Consider the following 20,251-nt stretch of genomic DNA (forward strand, 5'->3'; position numbering starts at 1 on the left):
CCAAACTCTAAATCTGCCCTTAATGTGCTTTATCTGGATACCCTGAATCCATTGTCAGTAGAGATAAAGGCAAGAAGACGACTGCAGTATAAAAACTACGGGTTTCAACATCCAATTCTTGTTATTAAAGGATACCTCGATCCTGGACCATGTGTATCGCTGGAGCCTAGAGTCTTAACTAGAAATTTAGATAACACAGAACGTATTAAGACCTGTCTAAAACATGTCTCAACTTCTTAGCAGTTCGACCATAGCCTTTATTCCCTATTTATTGGTCCCACAGTCAAAAGCCCTTATCTTCCCGATTCAGGCTTTAGTTATAACCGCCTCTGGTGCATGCTGCTTCATTGACACCCAGCACCTAAACTCATCTCTCACTCACAGGGCTAAGCGTAAAGATCCTATTCAAAACTGGGCTGACAATAAGCAGGAATCGCAGCTGGATTTTGACCTAATTCACAATTCATTTCCAGAACCCCCCAAAAATATATATGCTTAACACATCCATCATTCTTAGCACATTTCGAAATTTCGGAAATAAGATAAGTAGATAGGGGTTTCTCTTAGGAAATATCCAGAAAAGTGTTTCTATTTTAGGATAAGCCGACATTTACACAAGTATCAGAAACTTGAGGCAGTGTTAAAATTCAGAATTTACCGATTCAAAAAATAATAGCTTAAAGAATACATTTTACTACCAATTAAATACAGTTCTTCTCTGACCTCATTTGGATTTTGGATATTATGATTTTAAAACAGGGAATGTTCTTCCCTCTAATTGAACAACATGCTTGTACATTGTTACTGCACGACAGACACAAAAATTGAACTTTGAAGCTAAAAAGTGATGCAAATTGGTTTGCAGCATAAAGAGCCTAGGCTCTGGTTGAAGAAAGGTTACTTTTCTGCTTGCACGTAAAAATTAATTTGATTGATTTGATTATGTTGTCTCAGACAATCATAATATTACATTTGTTCACCTACAAATGCAGGAGTGTCATTTCTAACAAACTCAGGACTTCACATTTTCAAATTATGTGGCTGGTCTACCACGGGTTGAGGGGAAAAACATTTGGCAAAAGCTTTTGGGATTTATATTCAGGACCCCCTGGAATTATGCTGCAAGACAGCACTAAATTATGTGGCAGGGGTGACTAAATTATGCAGCAGGAAAAGGCGATTTAGGTGGTATAATTCAGCAACTGAAAAATGGCCATTACATGTTTGCGATGGGCCTTTCACTGCAACCGAACAGGTCGCCACGTTTTTATTAACTTTTGATCCAGTTGAACAAGAAACATACTTGTTTTGCTAAAATCTGCAGATTATGCAACAGATGATGGTTTCTTTATTAAATGCCGCAAATCTGTCATTATGCGAAAAGAGCTGCAGAATCGCATAATTCCAGGAGCGCAGTTTAAATAGGGTCTATACAGCATGCCATAACTTCTACAGCTGGAGGCAGGCCGTTGACCCAAGACTCTCTGGGGCATCACCTCAATCTGAAAGTCAATGATGATCATAAAGGTTACTCTTACATCTACAAAGTGATTAACTTGCCTCTTCATCATCAGACTCCAAACCCTCAGGGTCAACATTAGTCAGGTACCCTTTGCCACTACCAGTAGCAATTTGCATAGCGCATACTCTCATTACCAGATAATTAACACCAAACCTTTAATATTCGACGACTGCAATTAGACAATATAAATGAAGGATTCTTCACACCACTGCTGAGATTTGACTACCTGCTTCCAGAACCCCTGCTCAGTATGCTAGATTGAATTTATCTGTACCTGTGGTTGTGGTTGTAGATGTTGGATACGTAGGTTCTGTGGTTTCTGTTGTGCAGAGAGTGGTGGTGGTGCCAGGTGTGGTCGTGGTGTGAGGGGTGGTGGGTCCACAGGTTATTTCACGACAGCAGTAAACTTTGATCTCATAGTTGTAACACATGGGTATGATGGTGCTCTCGGACTGCTCCTTGTTGAGGCAAATCAACCCTGTCTTGACATCACATGTCACTTTCTGTTGCAGATCCTCAAGAGGTGCGTCTGGGAATCTCTGCGCTCGGCATGAGATGTTCTCTGGATGTCCGCAGATGTCGATGCCGTTCTCCCTGATCTTGTCATAGGTTTCAAAGTCACCACCTTCAGGACCGTACTGAGGGTAGTCAACATCAATCCAGTCTGTCCATTCACACTCAGTCCGAGGAGTGCAGACGGCTGCAAGACAACATTGAAATATTAAGATACGGATGTTCATACTTTTTCCTTTTTTAAGGATATTTATGGAGCAAGAATCTATTGCCAAAGGACACTGTGCATAGCAATAAAACGGACAAGCAAAGCATGTAGGTTTAAAAAACAGTGGCATAAAGCAAAATAACGGGACCCCCCTGGAGAATATGAAGAGGTGCCCAACTCTCACATATCTCACAGATATTCATTGGTCTTGGGATGAATGAGGGTCAATGAAGATTTGGGGGCCCCTTGAAAGGTTGGTTGCCTACCTCTCCTCAGGGGCTGCAGGGGCCTTTGTTACACCCCTGTTAGAGAACCATACACTGACATTTTCAAAGTGGGATGGAAAGCTGTTTGCACTTGGAGTCTGGTAAGTGAAAAGAGCAAACTTTGTGTGGAAAGAAGCAAGTAAAAGGGTGAGTTTTACAAGATTGGCCTTAATTATAAGTTTTACAGTACTGGGGTTATGGTAAAATGGCATGCGATTTTACTGTTGCTGTGCAGTATTTTCGCACCAATAGGTGTGATTTAAAGTTATTGCCCATCAAATGTAGCAATATTTCAGGTTGCGAAGCCACAATGATTTGGGGTTTTTATCTCATACATTTAGCTCCGAGCGGAAGGTACATCTATGTGCAGGCATTTGTGGAGGTAGAGGACAGAAAAGAGAAGTATTTTCTGGCATTCAATGTTCCTGTTTAAGAAATTAAACAGTACTGAGATTTACCTGCTTTCAAATCTCCTCTTGAATCGATCTGGAAAATTTGAGTTAGCTTCTACCGAACACCAAAATAGTGGGTGTAGAAAAACCTAACTACCCCGAAACAAGCCCCTTCTGTTAAATAGATAAAAGAGGGACACATTCCCCGGTCTAGAGAGGGGTCACCTGAGAGTATTAAAGCACTCAACAAATTAAGAAAGGTCTCCCAAGCTTCCAATTGCATATTCATTCTTCATAAATACAACACCACCAGTTAAACTAGAAGCACTGGAAGTGCACATCAAGAATCATGCATCAATGTGAAAAGAATCCCATCATTTATCGGTTAAATCCTCAGTGATGTGAAAATGAGTACTTGCCAGAACTAAGAAAGACTTTCAGTTGTGTCTCATGGTTCTAGGGACAGTACAACCTAGTACCTAAATTATAAAATACAATGTGCGGACCCAATGTTATTCTTAGGAACCTTCCAACAGTGCTGTTGAATGGTGGAGTTATCAAATAATATGCCTGTCTGGTCTAATTCTACCTCAGGCATCCTCTTTCATCATTCTATGCATCCCATCTCCCTATCTCTCCCATGCAGGTTTTTTTATCCCTATGTTTCTCTCTCTCTTTTTAAATGGTTCCCTTTCGTTCTCTTCATTCATCTTGCTTTTTGCAACCTTTCTCTCTAGTGCTGTTGGTCAAAGACTGATGATGAAATGTAAGTTGCATTTCCCAAAATTGAGTGCCACTGGCAGCAAACATAACAAATAAGGCACTGAGCTGATATTGTCACTAAAACATGGCTGGCCTTTCACACATGGCTTATACCATCAATGTTTTGATGAATTATATATATGAGAATGCTGAAGTGTACATTATAAAAATAACTCACTCCGTGTGATTATTCACACACCACCTCCCTTATAGGTCCGTGTTATGAGTTCGCCAAACTTTGTGGAAGACATTCTGGCAGACAGAATCTACGTTACCGGCTGCTATTTCCACAATAGAGCCCTGATATTGAGAGTTTTTTCCTCAAAATGGGGAGTAATTGCGCTAACCCACAGTTACCAGATGCTTAACTTCAGATGCTGACTTCAGCAAAAAAAACAATGAAGAAGCAGACAGTGTTAGAGGGAGAGGGTAGTGTAGGGCAGTGGGGGGGTAGTTGCAGAAATAAAGGGCACCCACATGCTTGTCTGGAGGAAACATTGTCTGCTCCCTCAGGACACAGGACTGCTGCAGAGAGTGGGCAGTGGGCAGGGGTCGGACAATGCTGTTGCCCTCAGCCCCCGCCCTGCAGTACCTCTGACAGTTTCAGGGCCTTATTATGATTTCGCAGCCCGACACTGTTGCAGAATCAGGACAGACCAATCTCTGGTCGGCAGTCCTGACCTCAGTATTAAAATGCAACCACACATGGTGCGTTTGCATACTCCCATTTCCTTATGGAAGCTTGTGCTGTGGACCTAATCCGGCCTAAGCAAAAGCTCCCATAAAGAAATGTGAGAATCTGTTCATCCTTCCACAAAGAACAGGGGGGCACCATGTCAGAAAGCCCAACGTGGAAAGCCTGTTGGAAACCGACATCGTGATTCTGATGCCAGAAAAGTCATCCATAGTGATTACGGTGTACCCTCCGACTGGCTGATGGGATCCTTGAGGCATCGCAATGCAGCCAGATTGATTGGCCGGTTGCACTTATGACCACCTGCATTCTAATGTGGCGGTCGGAAGTGAAACCTACGATGTGACTTTAAGAGTCACATCGTAATGAGGCCCTCAGTGTCTCCTGGCCCAGAACTATCCGATCTGGAATTTTTAGACCTGATAATTCTGGGCCCTGAACACACATGGAATTGGGACTTATATTTCATTATAATTTGCCCAGAGAGGGGACCCAAGCTCGTAATGAGGGCTGTACTATCTTAAGCAGAGCTTGTCTCCCTGAAATAAGACACAGCAGAAGTTTGTCTCGATTTTTCAGTAAATAGTCTTCTCAAAATGCCAGGCTAAAGGGAGAGACTCTAATACCTTCTTAGAGTTGACTGCGTAAATGTTAAATGTTGACTATCGCCTTTAAAGAGATAATGATTCCTGCATTCATCATAAATGGAGCCCTGTGCTTGAAAAGCAGTTGTTTATTTTATGACAACATTGAACTTGTTAACTTTGATAAGGCTTCAGTTCGCAGCATGCAAGTATTATTCACAGTGGAGCAGTTGGGACATTGAACATTGGTATGGGCTACCCACAAGCTACCTGAACACATGCACCACTTATTTTACGACAAATGGTGCAAATATATCCAGTCTTCATTACATGATCAAATATCAGCCATTTGATGCTAAGTTTAGGGACATGCTGGAGTTGTTCCTGCTGTCCACCAGAGACAATTTGAATTGTAATCCATCAAGGAACAAGACTGGAAAGGCTGTTGAGAATTCTTTACCACCATCAAAATCTGAGAAATATCACTGAAGAAGTGTTTTCCCTGATCGTACATATTATTATAACGCAAAGACTAGAACCATGGTCAGATTGTTCATTACTACACGCTCTGCAGAAGGATCGCCTGGGTTGAAGTGACTGTGTCTAGGGGAATGGCAGCTGAGTATCACACTAAACCTCAACGGTGTGGGACAACTAATCAGTGACTAACAAGCGGTTAGGAACACAGTAAATTTAATCAATGGAGCCCTGCATTCACGCCACATGGCATCATGCAGAATACCAGAAAAGTGGTGTTAGGAACAAGGCAGAAGAATAGCTACCTTTATGCATCTAAAAAAACTGCTTTGATACTTAAAGACATCTTATCTTGCACAATTACATCCTACAGAATCTTACATGCAGGTGCCTTGGATAATATGGAAGACTTGTTCTCCTACACTACAACATACTACAGGAATTAGTAGGAGACAACCTTACACATAAAAGGGTACATTCTCCTCCACATCAACCTCTAACAGGACCTTGCAGAAGCCTGATTTAGAAATGCAATGGATGCTAATGTCCCACTGTCATAAATTACTGAAATGCCTGGAGTCTGCATCAGATACCTTCGGATACACTGTTTCCAATATTTAGATTGTATCAAGGCCCAGAAGCATGCAGGGCTATTAACTCCATGGCTGCTATGCGTTTTCCCCCCCTGTGCTGGATCCTCTGGATTCCCATTGTTCATGACGAGCTGGGCTCGTCATCAGTGTTTGAGGAGGCTACACCATGACGAGCCCAGCTCGTCATCAGCCTCGAAGGGGTTAAACAGCTTAATATGATCAACGAAGAAACACATGTGAAAGTTTCCTAAATTCACACTTACTTGTAGATGTCAGAGTGGTGCTTGTTGGTCCTTCAACAAAAAGGAGAGAAATCAAAAATATTAGTCACCACTCCAGGAGGAGTTGTTAGAGACTAGACGTAAAGTGGTACAGAACTGTAAGTGTCCAAGTCACAGCCATTAGTTTTAATGCCCATTCCCCTCACTTTCACAATATGGCTGATACACTTCCATATACACAAGTGGTACTCTTATTTATTCTCTTTGTTCTGATGTTGTCCTCTTTCTTCTCTCTTGCTTTACTCTGATCGTGAACACTAAAGTCTCTCACCCTCCTATTAGAAGTGAATAAAACTCATATCTCAGCTACCCCAATCAAATCCTCTTTTACAGTACTGAACACATTGTCTCTTCTTTTCTCTGCTATCTTAGAGCCTATATCGGATTTTTCACAAACTCTTTTTCAAAACATGCCCTATATTCGTTACTTCATTCACCCCTCCATATCTCTATTATGTGACCTTGTTATGGAACACTCTACTCAGCTTTCTAGTCATTTAGTGCCCTTACCCTTCATCTCAATAGAACATAACCTACAGATGATAAATGGAGCTTGAGGAGTCTTGCTGTTATAAAACATTTTAAAACTAAAATTGGCACTATGTGACTAGATATAATAAACAAATGCAATAAAGTGCCAGTTGACAGCTAATGTGATAACCATGTTTACTATACGTACCAGTTGTTGTAGTTGGTGTAGTGGTGGTGGTCTTCGGTGTAGTTGTAGTTGGTGTAGTGGTGGTAGTCTTCGGTGTGGTTGTCATTGTTGTTGTAGTTGTGGATGGTGTTGTTGTAGGGCTAATGGTCGTAGGAGATGTAGGACAGATCTCCTTACAGCAGTACACACTGACTTCATAATTGTAACACACGGGGATCATGCTGGGTCCTTGCGTCTGCTCACTGTTCTTGCAGGTAAGCCCCGTGGCGATGTCACAGTGTACTTTTTGACCCAGTTGGTGGATTGGGATGTCAGGGAATCGTTGAGGGCGGCATGATATGTTCAGCGGGTGTTCACAGATATCATAGCCTTCATCCCTGATATTGTCATACGTCTCGAAGTCGCCACCGTCTGGCCCGTATTCTGGGTAGCTCACATCAAACCACGGAGTCCAGAAACACACCACTGGACACGATGCTGTAAAACAAGGACAACACTAATGACTGAGAGGACACAAAACATAGATCCATTTATTTTAACTGTCAGGAGCCTTCCATTACTCGCATCATAATGATAGCAGAATAAACATGCATTTGTGTACTGCCTATCGTTGGTTCAATACGAAGATTATTGATATTTATTTTTCCGTTCCATGTTATCAGCACAGTAGGGACACCAAAGGTCTTTCTTAAACCTACACTTTGTTATTCCAGTTGTTATTATATCCCAGGTCTGCTCATTATTCACTGCCTGTCCTTACTACCATCCATGAAGAAACTTTCCTCTGAGCAGCACTGGCCAGCCAGTTTCAGAAACATGAAGGACAGATGAACACTCATATCCTATCTAACCTCTTGAAGCAGTTGTATGTTTAAAATATGTAATAGGGTGGGTAAATGTGGTCTTGTGCTGCATAACAATGCATTCTCATTTTCCAAATAAACACGTACTGTATAGCAAATAATTACTTGATACTGTGGTCCGTCACTATGTACATGAATCATGTACTGAATCTTTACAAGATATAGATTAAGAAATACTATTTTACACAGGGTGAAATTTCCTTTCCTTGTAGGATTTTAGGTCGAGTCAGGGAAGTGCATGTGCTGCTCTGCGAGGCATGCTGTATTTGAATATGAATTTGAAGCTCTGCCCACTCTTCGCTCATATTTTTTATTGGCTTGTGTCATTACCCTTTGGAAATGCTGGCTTCTGATTTGTTAATAGGATTGTTAGTCCCTCCTTAGTACCGCCTTATCTTGTTATGTTATGTTATGTTAAAAACGCTTATATAGCGCATGGCTACCCCAGCAACAGGGCGTCCCAGCGCTTGCAGACGATTAGAAACAAAACAACTAGGCATGGAAAAAACGTGTGGCAGTACTAGTGGGCCTTAAGTAGGCGGAAACAGCCATGTTTTAATTAGCTTTCTAAATGACAGGTAATTGTTAGTGGCACGCATCTCCAGGGGGATTGAGTTCCACAGTTTCGGAGCCAGATACCTGAAGGAACGGCCACCTGCTCTACTCCTTCTGATTTTGATGGTACAGGCAAGGTGGAGGTCCGCTGAGCGGAGAGCGCGTGTGGGAACATAGGAGGAACACGAACCCTGCAGGATCGGAGGGCCAGAGCGATGGAGGATTTTATGAACAAGGCAAAGCGCCTTGAACTGAATGTGCTGGCAAGCAAATAGGTGTGGCACCAACCTTTTAGAATTGTCAGAGTTTGTTTTATGTTGTCGTAGCATTTCAAAACGTTATTGTTGAGAAAGCTGTCGGCCTGCCTCAATCTAAAACAAGCATTTGAAATGCAATAAGACTTGCATTTACGCGAGACCTATCGCATTGCAAACAGGCATGTGGGCGGGCGAGAAGGCACAAACAACAGTAGTATGGGGGCGAGAAGGCACGTACTGTGGGAGGGGGGTAAGGCACAGGAAGAAAATAGTGCTCACAATCTAAATAAAAGGTACTGTGCTACACTTGAAGTAAAGGGGCCAGTAGCCATAGAAGGATACAAATGATGACATGGCCATCATAAGGAGGGACTAAAAAGCCTAAAACCAATCGGAAGGCAGCATTTAGGAACAGCAAAGACACAAGCCAATGAAAAAAAATGGGCGGAGAGTGGGCAGAGCTTGCACAGAGCTTCCACTCCATACTGAATACTGCATGCCTCGCAAAGCGAGCAGTGCATGTGCGTGGCCGCTATAGGCTCAACCTAAAATGGAGGGGATCAGTTTGGTTTTTCACATTGAGTTTTGGCAAGACTTTTAAGGAGTGTGTAGTTGTCTTACCGTTATAGGTCAATTAGAAGGCTTTTGAATACAAAAGGACATGTCGCCAGATGTAATATCAATAAATGCCGCACTTTTTCCATTAGATTCACAACAGATTTAAAAGAGTGTCTATGGTTAACTTTATTGGCACATACTAAGAGGGTTGCTGAGAGATTATGGAACTCATCACATATACCACAAATAAAGAAGGTCCGGTCCAACCAATTCATTGGCTTTCCACTTCATTTGGGGGTGAAGAACAGCCAGGGGGGTCATTTAAACTTTGTTGGAGAGGCAGTACTTCCGTAAACTTTTGGCTAATCTGCTCTTTTTAGCGGCTGGGAATTAGCCGAACTCACACCAGTGAAAACCTATCTGTCTTCCAGCATAAACCCTTGACATGGAGACCCATCTCCCGCATGGCAGCCTGGTCAGAGTGTCACTTATGGAGGGGCAACCGTCACTTCTTTTCAGGACTCAGGACTGTAAAATCGGTTCACACACACAACACACACAGAAAAAAAACTCATATCAGGGCTATTGATTTTTTTATTGTTTAAAAAAAATCTCCCGCTTTGGGAGTCCGTTTTCAGAAAATAAAAAAATTCCCAAGCAGGCACATGAAGCTTGGCACCTGCAAAATATTTTTGCTTTTCAAGACAGCAATGTAAATAAAGACAGAGGGGAAAAACAAATGATCCATATCCACTAGTAGAAATCTCACAGTGCTTCAAGGTCATTGCTTTCTTGATTTTCAAGAGCAATCCAACTCTTTTGTTTTTTGGGGGTTTTTTTTCAAACTTGCTGGAAAAAATGCAGGTCCACCTGCCACGTTTTTATTTAATCGATAAGCGCTCCCATCGCGACAGCAGGAGAACCTGTTTTTGAAAATGTGACAGCCAAGCAAGCAAGGGTTTCTAGATATGGCAGGCAGTGGGATATCTCTTGTCATGGAAAGTAGATGAACTCCCTGCCAGATTCTAAGAGACCCCTCTAGTCCATTTACTTTCCAGATAGTTTAAAAAAAAGAAGAGACTAACCACCAGATAACTAATTCCACACTAGTCCTTCGATGACACATATTTGTTTTCCTCCTTCTTGCACTAGCTTCACTCTAGCCTGGTCCAATCTAATTTAGGAGGAGGCCTATGCATTCTGAATTTACAGTGGCAGAAGCACAGCGTCCATATCCACATCCAGCTTGAATACAACCTGCAGTCCCACTGAGCTACTTTACTCAGGATGCATTGTATTTGCACTCCTGTTCTGATTTCCTATTATTTTCTGTTTCTGTTTTATCTTACATAGGTTTACTATTCTAGAAGATTTGTACTTGATTTGGTTCAGATTCTAGTTCCAGCCATCAAACACTAAGGGGCAGATTTACAAGCCCCTTGCGCCTCTTTTGCGCCACCGTTGCGTCACTTTTGTGACGCAGCGGCAGCGCAAAAGATGCGCCATGGTGCGGGGTATTAACAATGTGACGCATCTGGGAGATGCCTCACGTTGTAGAGTCCTGCGCCACCAGGAGGCATTCAGGCGCAGGGGAGGGCGTTCCTGTACAGGAACGCCTACTAAAAGTGGCTGAGTGAAATCTACAAGATTTCACTCAGTCACTTTTAGGCCAATGCTGCGTCAAAACCCTGCGCCTGCTTGAAGCAGGCGTAAGGCTTGACGCAGCATTGGAAGAATAGGCCCCCCAGTGCATTGCTGGAGCTGCGGCGCACTTGCGATGCAACTCCAGCAATGCGCCGCCTTTACGGCACAGATGCGTCATGCATCTGTGCCGATTTTGCCCCATGGGGCGCTGCATTGTAAATGCGGCGCATCATGGGTGGAGGAGCTGCGGCGCACAATTACTGGTGCATCTTTAGCCTTTATGGACCTCTCCTCGGCCTTCGACTTGGTTAATAGGGCCAAGCTCTGGGCTATACTCCGTGAGCTTGGTATCGAGGACTCCTTGGTGGCCCTCATAGCAAGTTTGCACCAAGGACTTACTGCGAAGGTCCGGGTAACCAGGGAAGGGCGATGTTCTGACAGCTTTAGGTCAAATAAGGGTGTCCGACAAGGCTGCATTTTGGCCCCACTTTTATTCACCATTTATATTAATGATCTAGGAAAGTCCCTGTTAGCAGGCAACGCTGATGTCCCGCGGGTAGGTGGGAAGCAGATTCCGGCTCTCCTATATGCGGATGACGCTGTTCTCATCGCCCGCACGGGCATTGGTCTACAGACCCTTTTGGAGCTTTTTGGTTCCTTTATGGCTAAATTAGATTTAAAAATCAATGTGACCAAATCGCACACAATGATCGTGGGTCCGCAGAAAAATAAATCACACACAAAAACTTTTTTCTGTAAAGGCGAGGTTCTCTCCAGGGTCCCTGTTTTTCCATACTTAGGGGTCCTGTTTGATGAGAAGGGCTCCTGGGTCCCGCAAATTAAGGCCAAGCATATTTCTTTAGCCCGGTCCACAGCAGCCCTGATGGATTTCACTAAAAGACTAGGGGCTAAACCAATGGAAGCTGTGTTAAAAGTTTACAAAAGTAAATGCATTTCTATAGCCTCATATGGTGCAGCATTGTGGGGTTACACCAACCTGGACAGTATGCAGAGGGTAGAGAATAAGATTATTAGAAGAATCTTGTCGGTTCCAAACTCCACACCTACTTACTCCATACATGAAGAAGTTGGCCTACCCTATATTATAGATGGATTGAAATTGGCCCCTTTACTTTTTTGGGCCAATACCTGGTTAAATACTGAGCTGTCTTTAAACCATACAATTCTTAAAGATGTGACTGCAAGGGAGGGGGCAATGAACATACCCTGGTTGAGATACATAAAGTCATCATTCACTGCCCTCGGGAGACCTGACCTATATACAACACCGTCAATAATTAGGAAAGCAGACATTGCATGGATTAAGAAGGAATTCCAGGGGAGGACACGCTTAGAGAGAGAGGAGTCTGAAGTTAACAAACCATTAGTAAGAGCACACTTGGTTTTGTCCTCTTCCCCCTCGATGGAACCATACCTGCAATACGTTTCTAAACCCTTGCACAGATTTTTGCTAACCAGATTTAGAATGAACCTGATCCACTATTCACTAGGCACCTTCCCCACGTGGGGTAAACCGGAGCATGCACCACCGTGTGAGTGTGACCAGTTTTCTAATCAGGACACTCTCCATTTTCTGTTTTTTTGTGCATTTCATAACACGGAGAGGAGAAAATATCTAATTCCCCTCCTGAAAATTCTTGGCTTCATACAAGTGAGACCAGCCTTGCTTTATCTTCAGAGATTACCGGATGCACACGTCACTTTTTGTGTAGCAAGTTTTCTAACAGCCGCATACAGAGGAAGAAACAAAAGAATCCCTAGAACTGTACTGTTTTAAACTAAAAACCAATATATTAACTGTAACTTTATTTTATATATCATGGTGATTAATTAAGTGACTCTTTTACGGACGCTGTGTAAAAACAAAATGAATTGTGGGTATTTTTGAAATGTTTTTAATGTATGTATTTCTCTTGTCTTTTATGATTTTAACAAAAATCGAATAAAGTGTATTTTGACTGACTGACTGACTGGTGCATCTCTGCTAATTTGCATGGATGCGCCAGTAATTGTAAATCCGCCCCTAAGAATTTCCATCCCGAAGGCACTACAAGGACATATTGCGCGCTTTTTAATCACCAAAAACACGACATACCTTTAAATGAGATGCCCTACGGCTCGCAAATTACATTTAGAAGTCGTAGGCCTCCATTAAGAGTGTCCCGAAGAGGTGGTTGCTATTTATCTTACTTATTAAAAGCGATACTCCAGGGCTTGGAATTTATGGAATGTGATAACCAGCACCTATTGCAAGTTGATTTCTCAAACATGGAGCATAAACAGACTGATTTTGGGGCTTCGTGCACCAAAACCCACATGTCCCAGCATTGTTCACGCTTTATTCTCTTCTAGAGGAAAATATCAAACGTCTGATCTTTATAGCCAACACTAATCACCCAGTGTAACAAATCTGGCCCCACTTTTAATGTCGGTCCCTGTGGAAATAGCAGTCACAATTTAAGGAGGCAGGCGTGGTTAAGCTCCTAAAGGGGCCGTCCGGTACAGAGGAATAAAGGTACTTCTTGCCCAGTTCTGCATCTCTAACAATCGCCCACAATCGCCAACAATATGCATTATAGAAGGCTGCTTGATGCCATTGTGTGATGTATTCTGACATTTAAGGTATTAAACCTCCCAGTAACAATCCCTTTGAATACAGAGTAACCTAGTTTGATTGCGCTTGTATGCTCTATAGACGCATTCTAGTAATTTCTCGTAGTATTTCCAAAATAGGTGACATTTTGCAGACACTTCTGTTGAAAACCTCAATAGTTCATGTACCCGTGGGATATGAATTACAGAGGATAGCCATTCTTTTTGATTTTCTGTTTGTACATGCTTTTACTGGACAACTTGAAATTGTTTTTACGCAAGGAGCTTAACAAACATGTGCTAGAAGCTATCTTTGTATTTTGCATCCATTTTTATCATCCCAGTAATCCAAGATCCAACTTTTTCATCTTCACTTTCTTTTTACTTATTAATTAGATATCTGGCATATTTTCCCGAAAAAGTGAATGTAATCGAAATGCAGCTTGTGTTTCATCCAAAAGCTTAATCTTTTTTAAATGGGTACCTTTCAATTTCAAAAACTATAAACTAATATGTAATCTTTACTTGTTGTTTATCATCAGTAATTGATTTCTATCTGGCTTCTTTTTTGGGTTGGTTTTATGTTTTATTTTCAGCCCACTTCTTGAGGTCCCCATAACTCTCTTCAGGGTGTGCTTTGCTCAACATATTATCATATATTATGAGTGTGTCACAGATATGGCATTCCCAGTGGTATACTTTAGGGCCAGATGTACAAGAATTAGGAATTGCAATTTCCACATTGCAATTTTTACTCAGTTGCAATTAACAAATCACAATTCCTAATGTAAGAAACCTTTATATTTTTAAATGGTGAGCCCTGGGTGGGTCACAAATCATCATACTACCCATTAGGAATGTTAGCGATCACAGGGATGGTGGTCTGCTACAGTGAGCAGACTTCCATGCCTGTAATGACTTTTAAAGCCATTTAAAAAATAAGAAAATATTAGAGGAAAGCGGGATGCATTTCAAGAAATAGGATGACGCATTCTAGTTTCGTTTTATAAGAGTATTGAGTGGTCCACATTCAAAGAATATTTGTTTCAACATTCAGAGAGGGGAAGGGGTTTCTAGGGGTCGGCATGTGGTGACCACCTCCTTTGAGGTGTCAGTAGAATACAAATGGTATGCAATCATAAATCGGTGGCAGAGCAACCATTCACACCACTATGATTCTGTATTTGAAGGGATGCCCTAAACGCACCTCCTCCAAATACCGAATCAGTAAACCAAGATGGTTTTTGTGGCAAGCCAAATACATCAAGTATTTGGACATTGAACTCTGCAATGATCTATTCAAATCTATAGCTGGATTTAAGCTGTCAGCATGGTCACCCAAATATTTCTCATGGTGGGATACACTAGCAACCGGAAAATAAATTTGTGAGACCGCTAAATAATTTCAGGCTAGTATGCTTCCTTTGCACCTCTCACAGGACCTTAACTCATCCATTGTTATAATTACCTCACATTTCCCCTGGTCCAGCAAGAAATCCAGAATGAGTCTTAAAAAGCTTAAGATTAACTTTGTAGGGCTGTAACTTGCCGAATTGGTTTAACTACCAAACTGCCTTCTTAGCTGCTCAGAGAACATGTTGGGATCATGTTGTCTTGAAATGGATTCTCTCAAAGCTGTGACATTGCTTGGCATAGAACAGCAAATTAGCCTTCCCTTCTCATTAATAGCAAACTTGACTATGTCCCAGAATTCTTTTATTCACTCCAATAAGATTTTTAAAGATATGACTGCAGCTCTACTAACACTAGTACATCTTAGTTCATTTGTTTGATATAAGAAAAACTTCAGATTACAGAATCTGCCAGACTTGGTCTGTACTGGGCAAACAAATGTATCTCTGTTGTAGCAGATCTCTTTACAGACTCTGAACACCGTCTCTTTGCGACACTCCAAGTGAAACACAATGTCACTAATTTAGATTGTTATGGCTTTTTAAGAATCAATATATTTTGCAAAACCAAGGGAAATCAAGCAATCTAGAAGGGACCTTGGGTGTGAATATTTATAAAGGAAGTCTGACTTCGATCCTGCGTACATCCTTTTTCCCCAATTCCTATATCCCGAAGGACTCTAATGCCAATTGCCCCATTTGGGCATGGCATTGCTACCTGTTGGTAGCGTTAGCTAACAATGACTTCCTGGCATATTGTATGTCAATCACGTCTCCATAGAAAGTCTTTGACTGGGATATCCCGGAATCCGTGCACTTACTCTGTGAGGGACCATCTAATCTTTCTCCTTTGGCACTATCCTCAGGCATCAATTGCTATGTCCTGATGATGATCCCATTATCTTGTTAAGAGATCGAAATGTCGTCAACTTCAGCACCTTGACACAAACCTATAATTGTTGTTACTAATATGTGCTATGGTGCTACTCTATATGTTATTTGGCCTAATACCTAAATTGTATCTCGCCCACTATGCGCAATGCCCGAGTTTGGTAACTCTATTTTTCATTGTAAACTGTTCTGCTTGTATGTCTCTATGTATTTTTCAAAGTAAATCATAATATCCATCTGGATATAAGAACATAGACATCATTGTATCTCTGTGGTAATTCCAGTTATTATCCCATGTTTTGAGGACAGCTGTTCCTTTATACATATTTTTAAAAATCAAAGCAACTCTTTCTGAACTGGGGCTCCTTATGAAAACAACTCTTTTCTGCACGCTTAAAAGCATGCAATCTGGGGGGCACATAGTGTCAAAGATTTATAAACTAATGGGCAACATCTCCTCCCAACGACACCCCAATTTGCAGATCAAATGATCATCATACCTCGCTGGCAAAATCAAACCAGGCCTTTCCACAAGAGCCTGGGAAAAAAATCTGCCCTCACCTGCTCTAAAGTAAACATATTCCTTTATTAACTCAAACAAAGTTCTTTGCATCTCACTTTCTATACTGGACCCCGGCCAGAATTTTCCAGTTCAATCTAGTAGAGTCTGACAGCTGCTGGTAATGTAAATCAACAATCGGAAACCTGGAACATATGTTTTTCTCATGTGCCTCTTGTCCTTTTACTGGGGTGACATCACCACTCAACTATGTAAAATATTCAAAACTCCCATCTCACTGGAATTTCCAATGATCGTTCTCAAACCGTTTGCAACACCTACCCCAATCGATCCCCCAGATTCGGACCTAACCCGTCTCAATTTACTAATCACCATCACACTTAAACCAATTCTTCTAGACTGGAAATCTACTAAAAATGTATCATATCACACATGATGGGCATGAGTCTCCTACCAAAGAAGTGCACCCTCTTCCCAATCGAAGTGTTCTGGCAACCCCATCACATCACGGTATGCATGGGAAACAGTCGCACTTTTGCAACCTGGACAGTATGCGTGTCAGCCCATCAGGGTATATTTTTGACCTGTCCCACAACATTGAAGAATTGAGGTCAGGTCCTTTTAGTTGGGCATAACTCTAATCCCTTTTCACCTTTTTCCTACTGGCATGCTCCTTTCTCTCTATTTTGTCGCCTCCTTCCCCTCATTTATCTTCTCCCTCTGCTCTCCTTTCAGCTGTCCGGTTTATCGCCCATTCATCTTCTTTTTACAGCTAATGTGACAAAAAACATTATGGGGTGCATGCATTAAACTCTGTCCATCTCTGTAAACCCATGAATACTACCTCAGACTCAGGTGCTCACACCCTGCCAGTACTTTTTATTTTGCAACCCTGAGTTGATCTGGTGTTTTTCACTGAATATTTCGCTCTCCAAGGCCGGACTGGTCGTTACGGGAGATCAGGCTTTTCCCTGGTACTCTTCAAGGGTGGAGGCCTATTTGTTCACAGAGGCCGGTTTTGGAGCAGTGATGCTGTTGTGAACGCCCTGTAAAGTTCCTTGTATATCCAGCAGTTAGTTTTAGGGCAAACATAAAAGTGTCATGATAACTCGGGTGACTAATATACCTGCTGGAGACAGATGGGAGTTTTGTCTAGTGGCAGTTTTGACTCATCTAAGGTAGCTCAGAGGGTTATTGTGCCTGCTGCACAGAACATGTACAATGCATATCAAGGAACAGCATTTTATGCGCATAGGTCAGTGGGTCACTTCTTTTGTCATAAAGATTCTTATGCTGATGTGCAGTTCACAAAAAACACAATCATAGTCTAGCACAGTGAGCTATGAACTGCCATCAAAAAGCTGCATGCAAACTGCATGGTACATGTTAGAAAGTTATGCTTTTTCCCAGTCTTTCATTATCCTGATGTTACAAAAAAGCGTCTGTTTGGTTAGAAATACATTCTTATTATTAAAGTCAACCCTAACCACTGTGCTATGTTTTGAATCATGAGTTTGTGCTTCTCCAGACCAAGCACTCTTTAAAAATGCCCACCAGTATGAATGACATCTGAATCTTACACCAAATAGTTACATTTGCCTTATGAAACCTTTTAATACACTGATTTACACATGTATGATTCATTGTATCTGGATGTATGTTTGATGCAAAGTGTTCTGACACCCTACGCTGGTATGAGAGGGGCTATAAAACAAATGAAATACATGTGAGATAGGGACTTTGGGGAGACTAGAGGCACTGTTGGAGGGTGACAGTGAGGGAATCATTGAAGAGCCCCAACAAAGATTGTCGTATCCTGGTGCACAATGAGGTAATCATTTACTACGCTTTAGCAGCTAATACAATTAAAATGTAATGATAAATGTGTTGTAGAATGCACAATTTAGCCCCAAATTTTCTGGTGGGGGTCTCCCCCAGAATTCCCCTTTGTAGTGGTCAGGCTCACTCGCTGCACTAGCTGTGCACCATATAGGGGCTGGTCTGGGTTTTTAGTCCAGCCCTGTAGCTCTCCCTGATTATCCCTATTGCGATGGATGTATTAACTCTTTGCCACCCTACAGTACCATGCAATGTAATTTTTTGTTTGTACACTTTATTTTAACCCTGTAAAAATTCACTAATATCTTTAGAACAAAAATAAAACAACCTTTTTCTTAAAATGCAGCCCGTTTTCCTTAAAGACAAAAAGAATGCGTTTAAAAAAGAATATGAAACTTTAAAGTGCCTGCTCCTAAAAAATATATTTTTTACATTCTCAAACGGAATAGGGGCCCTAAACATAATAAGTTACTGAATCGCAGCTTGGCTTCCATACATTACAAAATACTTTTGTTGCTGTCGCAAACAGCCTTATTCTAGGAACTGGGCTTTTTGCGATCTCCCGAAAGGTTTTGTACATGAGGACCTTAGTAATTTTTTTGTCACATTGAAAATAATAGTTAATGTAATTTTCGAGTTCTAAATAAGAAAACAAAACTAATGCTTTATTAAGCATGGTATGCACATACATGGTCATAAGGACACCTGAAAATGATTATACCACCTCACTCAATCTCGTCCTAGCTGCCTTGCACCTCAGTCTCCAATTCAATGAGCTCAAAGTGAATACCCAAAACTACCTTTCACCCAGCAAGAAAAAAAGGTTCTGGGTTAGAACCATCCATGTACCATGTTTCTCCCTATACAACTGTAATTCTCCGATGGCTTTATCTCTAAGAAAACCTTGTAAAATTCTCAAAAGGATTCAAAACTAACCGGTCAGTTAGGTCCAGGGAAACTATCCCATACAATAACCTCATGAATGCCTTCCCGTTGTTCATAACTAGGGCACTGTTTCCCACTTTTATTAATCCATGCCCTTAAATCTTTGGCTGCATCAGAGCCATGCCTGAACAATGTGTAATATTAGTTTTCAAAAATAAATTTTGAAAGACGTGTATTTAGCAGAAAAATACACTATGCGTTTAGATAAATTGCCACTTACTAGTAGGCATGGGCGTGGTGCTGGTCGGTTCTTCAGTAAAATGAAGGGAAAAAAGAAAAAAAGAATGTACATTAGTCACTTTTCCAAAATTACTGTTTCAACTTATGAACTATAGCTTTTACTAATTTATCATCAACCATGTTAGCTGTGTGCTACTTGAGCAGAAGCATAATCTTAGTTATACAACCCTAAATTGAAGCATTTCTGTACGGTGGGACATTTTCAGCACACATCCTTCACAAGCCAAGCTGCAAGCACACAAGCAGTTCAATAGTGCTCTGTCAATTAAGGGTTGACGCTTTTTGCCCTGCCAAGCTCTGCAATGCCAGAAAGGGAATTGTACGGTTGATTCCATGTTTGGGTACTGTCTTTACACATAGGTACACGTACTCTTAGCTCCTTCTACATACCGGATGCATTCATTAGCCAGAGACCAAGGATTACACCCCAACTCCTCCAGTCGGATGGAATCTTTATAACCTCAACTGCCACTGCACCTAGATGTCAGGCCATGAAAATATATGCAGGGTCCAGACTCATGTCCTGCCATGTACTACAAAAGGACAGAGACGTGTTATTACATGGGCAAAGTGAGCAATTGCTCAGGGCCCCCACCTTCCAAGGGCCCCTCTAGGAAAGTGAAATGTCCATCTATTTGACCTCTGTCTGTTCTATTCTTTCAAAATGCCTCTCCCTCTCTTCCTACCTCTCACGCTGACTCTCTCTCCACTAAGTGTCATTTTATAGATTTTTGGGGTCTTAGAAAAGTCATATTTTAACTTTATTTTTTAACCTCTTAAAGTTTAAGATATAATTTAGCACTGTTCAGTATCATGCAGGCTTGTATTAGCAGGAAATCTGAATTTGCTGCATATAGGGCCCCCCATAATCTCGTCTTGGCTGGAGCCCCCAAAATCCTTATTATGGCACTGCAAAAGCACTGACCATCTCACTGGATATAAACAAACTGGATTAATGCAATAG

General features: G+C 41.6%; 1 protein-coding gene across 1 annotated transcript in view; it reads right to left on the reverse strand.

Moving 5' to 3' along the window:
• LOC147663471 (mucin-2-like) overlaps positions 1-20,251 on the reverse strand; it is a 175,798-nt gene that overhangs the window by 60,230 nt on the left and 95,317 nt on the right. Inside the window, 4 exon segments of the mRNA XM_086950423.1 lie at positions 1,797-2,222; positions 6,275-6,304; positions 6,972-7,427; positions 19,268-19,297. Of these exon segments, the coding sequence (XP_086806549.1) occupies positions 1,797-2,222; positions 6,275-6,304; positions 6,972-7,427; positions 19,268-19,297 (942 nt within the window).

Source organism: Lissotriton vulgaris, unplaced genomic scaffold (genome assembly GCF_964263255.1).
Source record: "Lissotriton vulgaris unplaced genomic scaffold, aLisVul1.2 SCAFFOLD_516, whole genome shotgun sequence".
In the NCBI taxonomy this organism is placed as follows: domain Eukaryota; kingdom Metazoa; phylum Chordata; class Amphibia; order Caudata; family Salamandridae; genus Lissotriton; species Lissotriton vulgaris.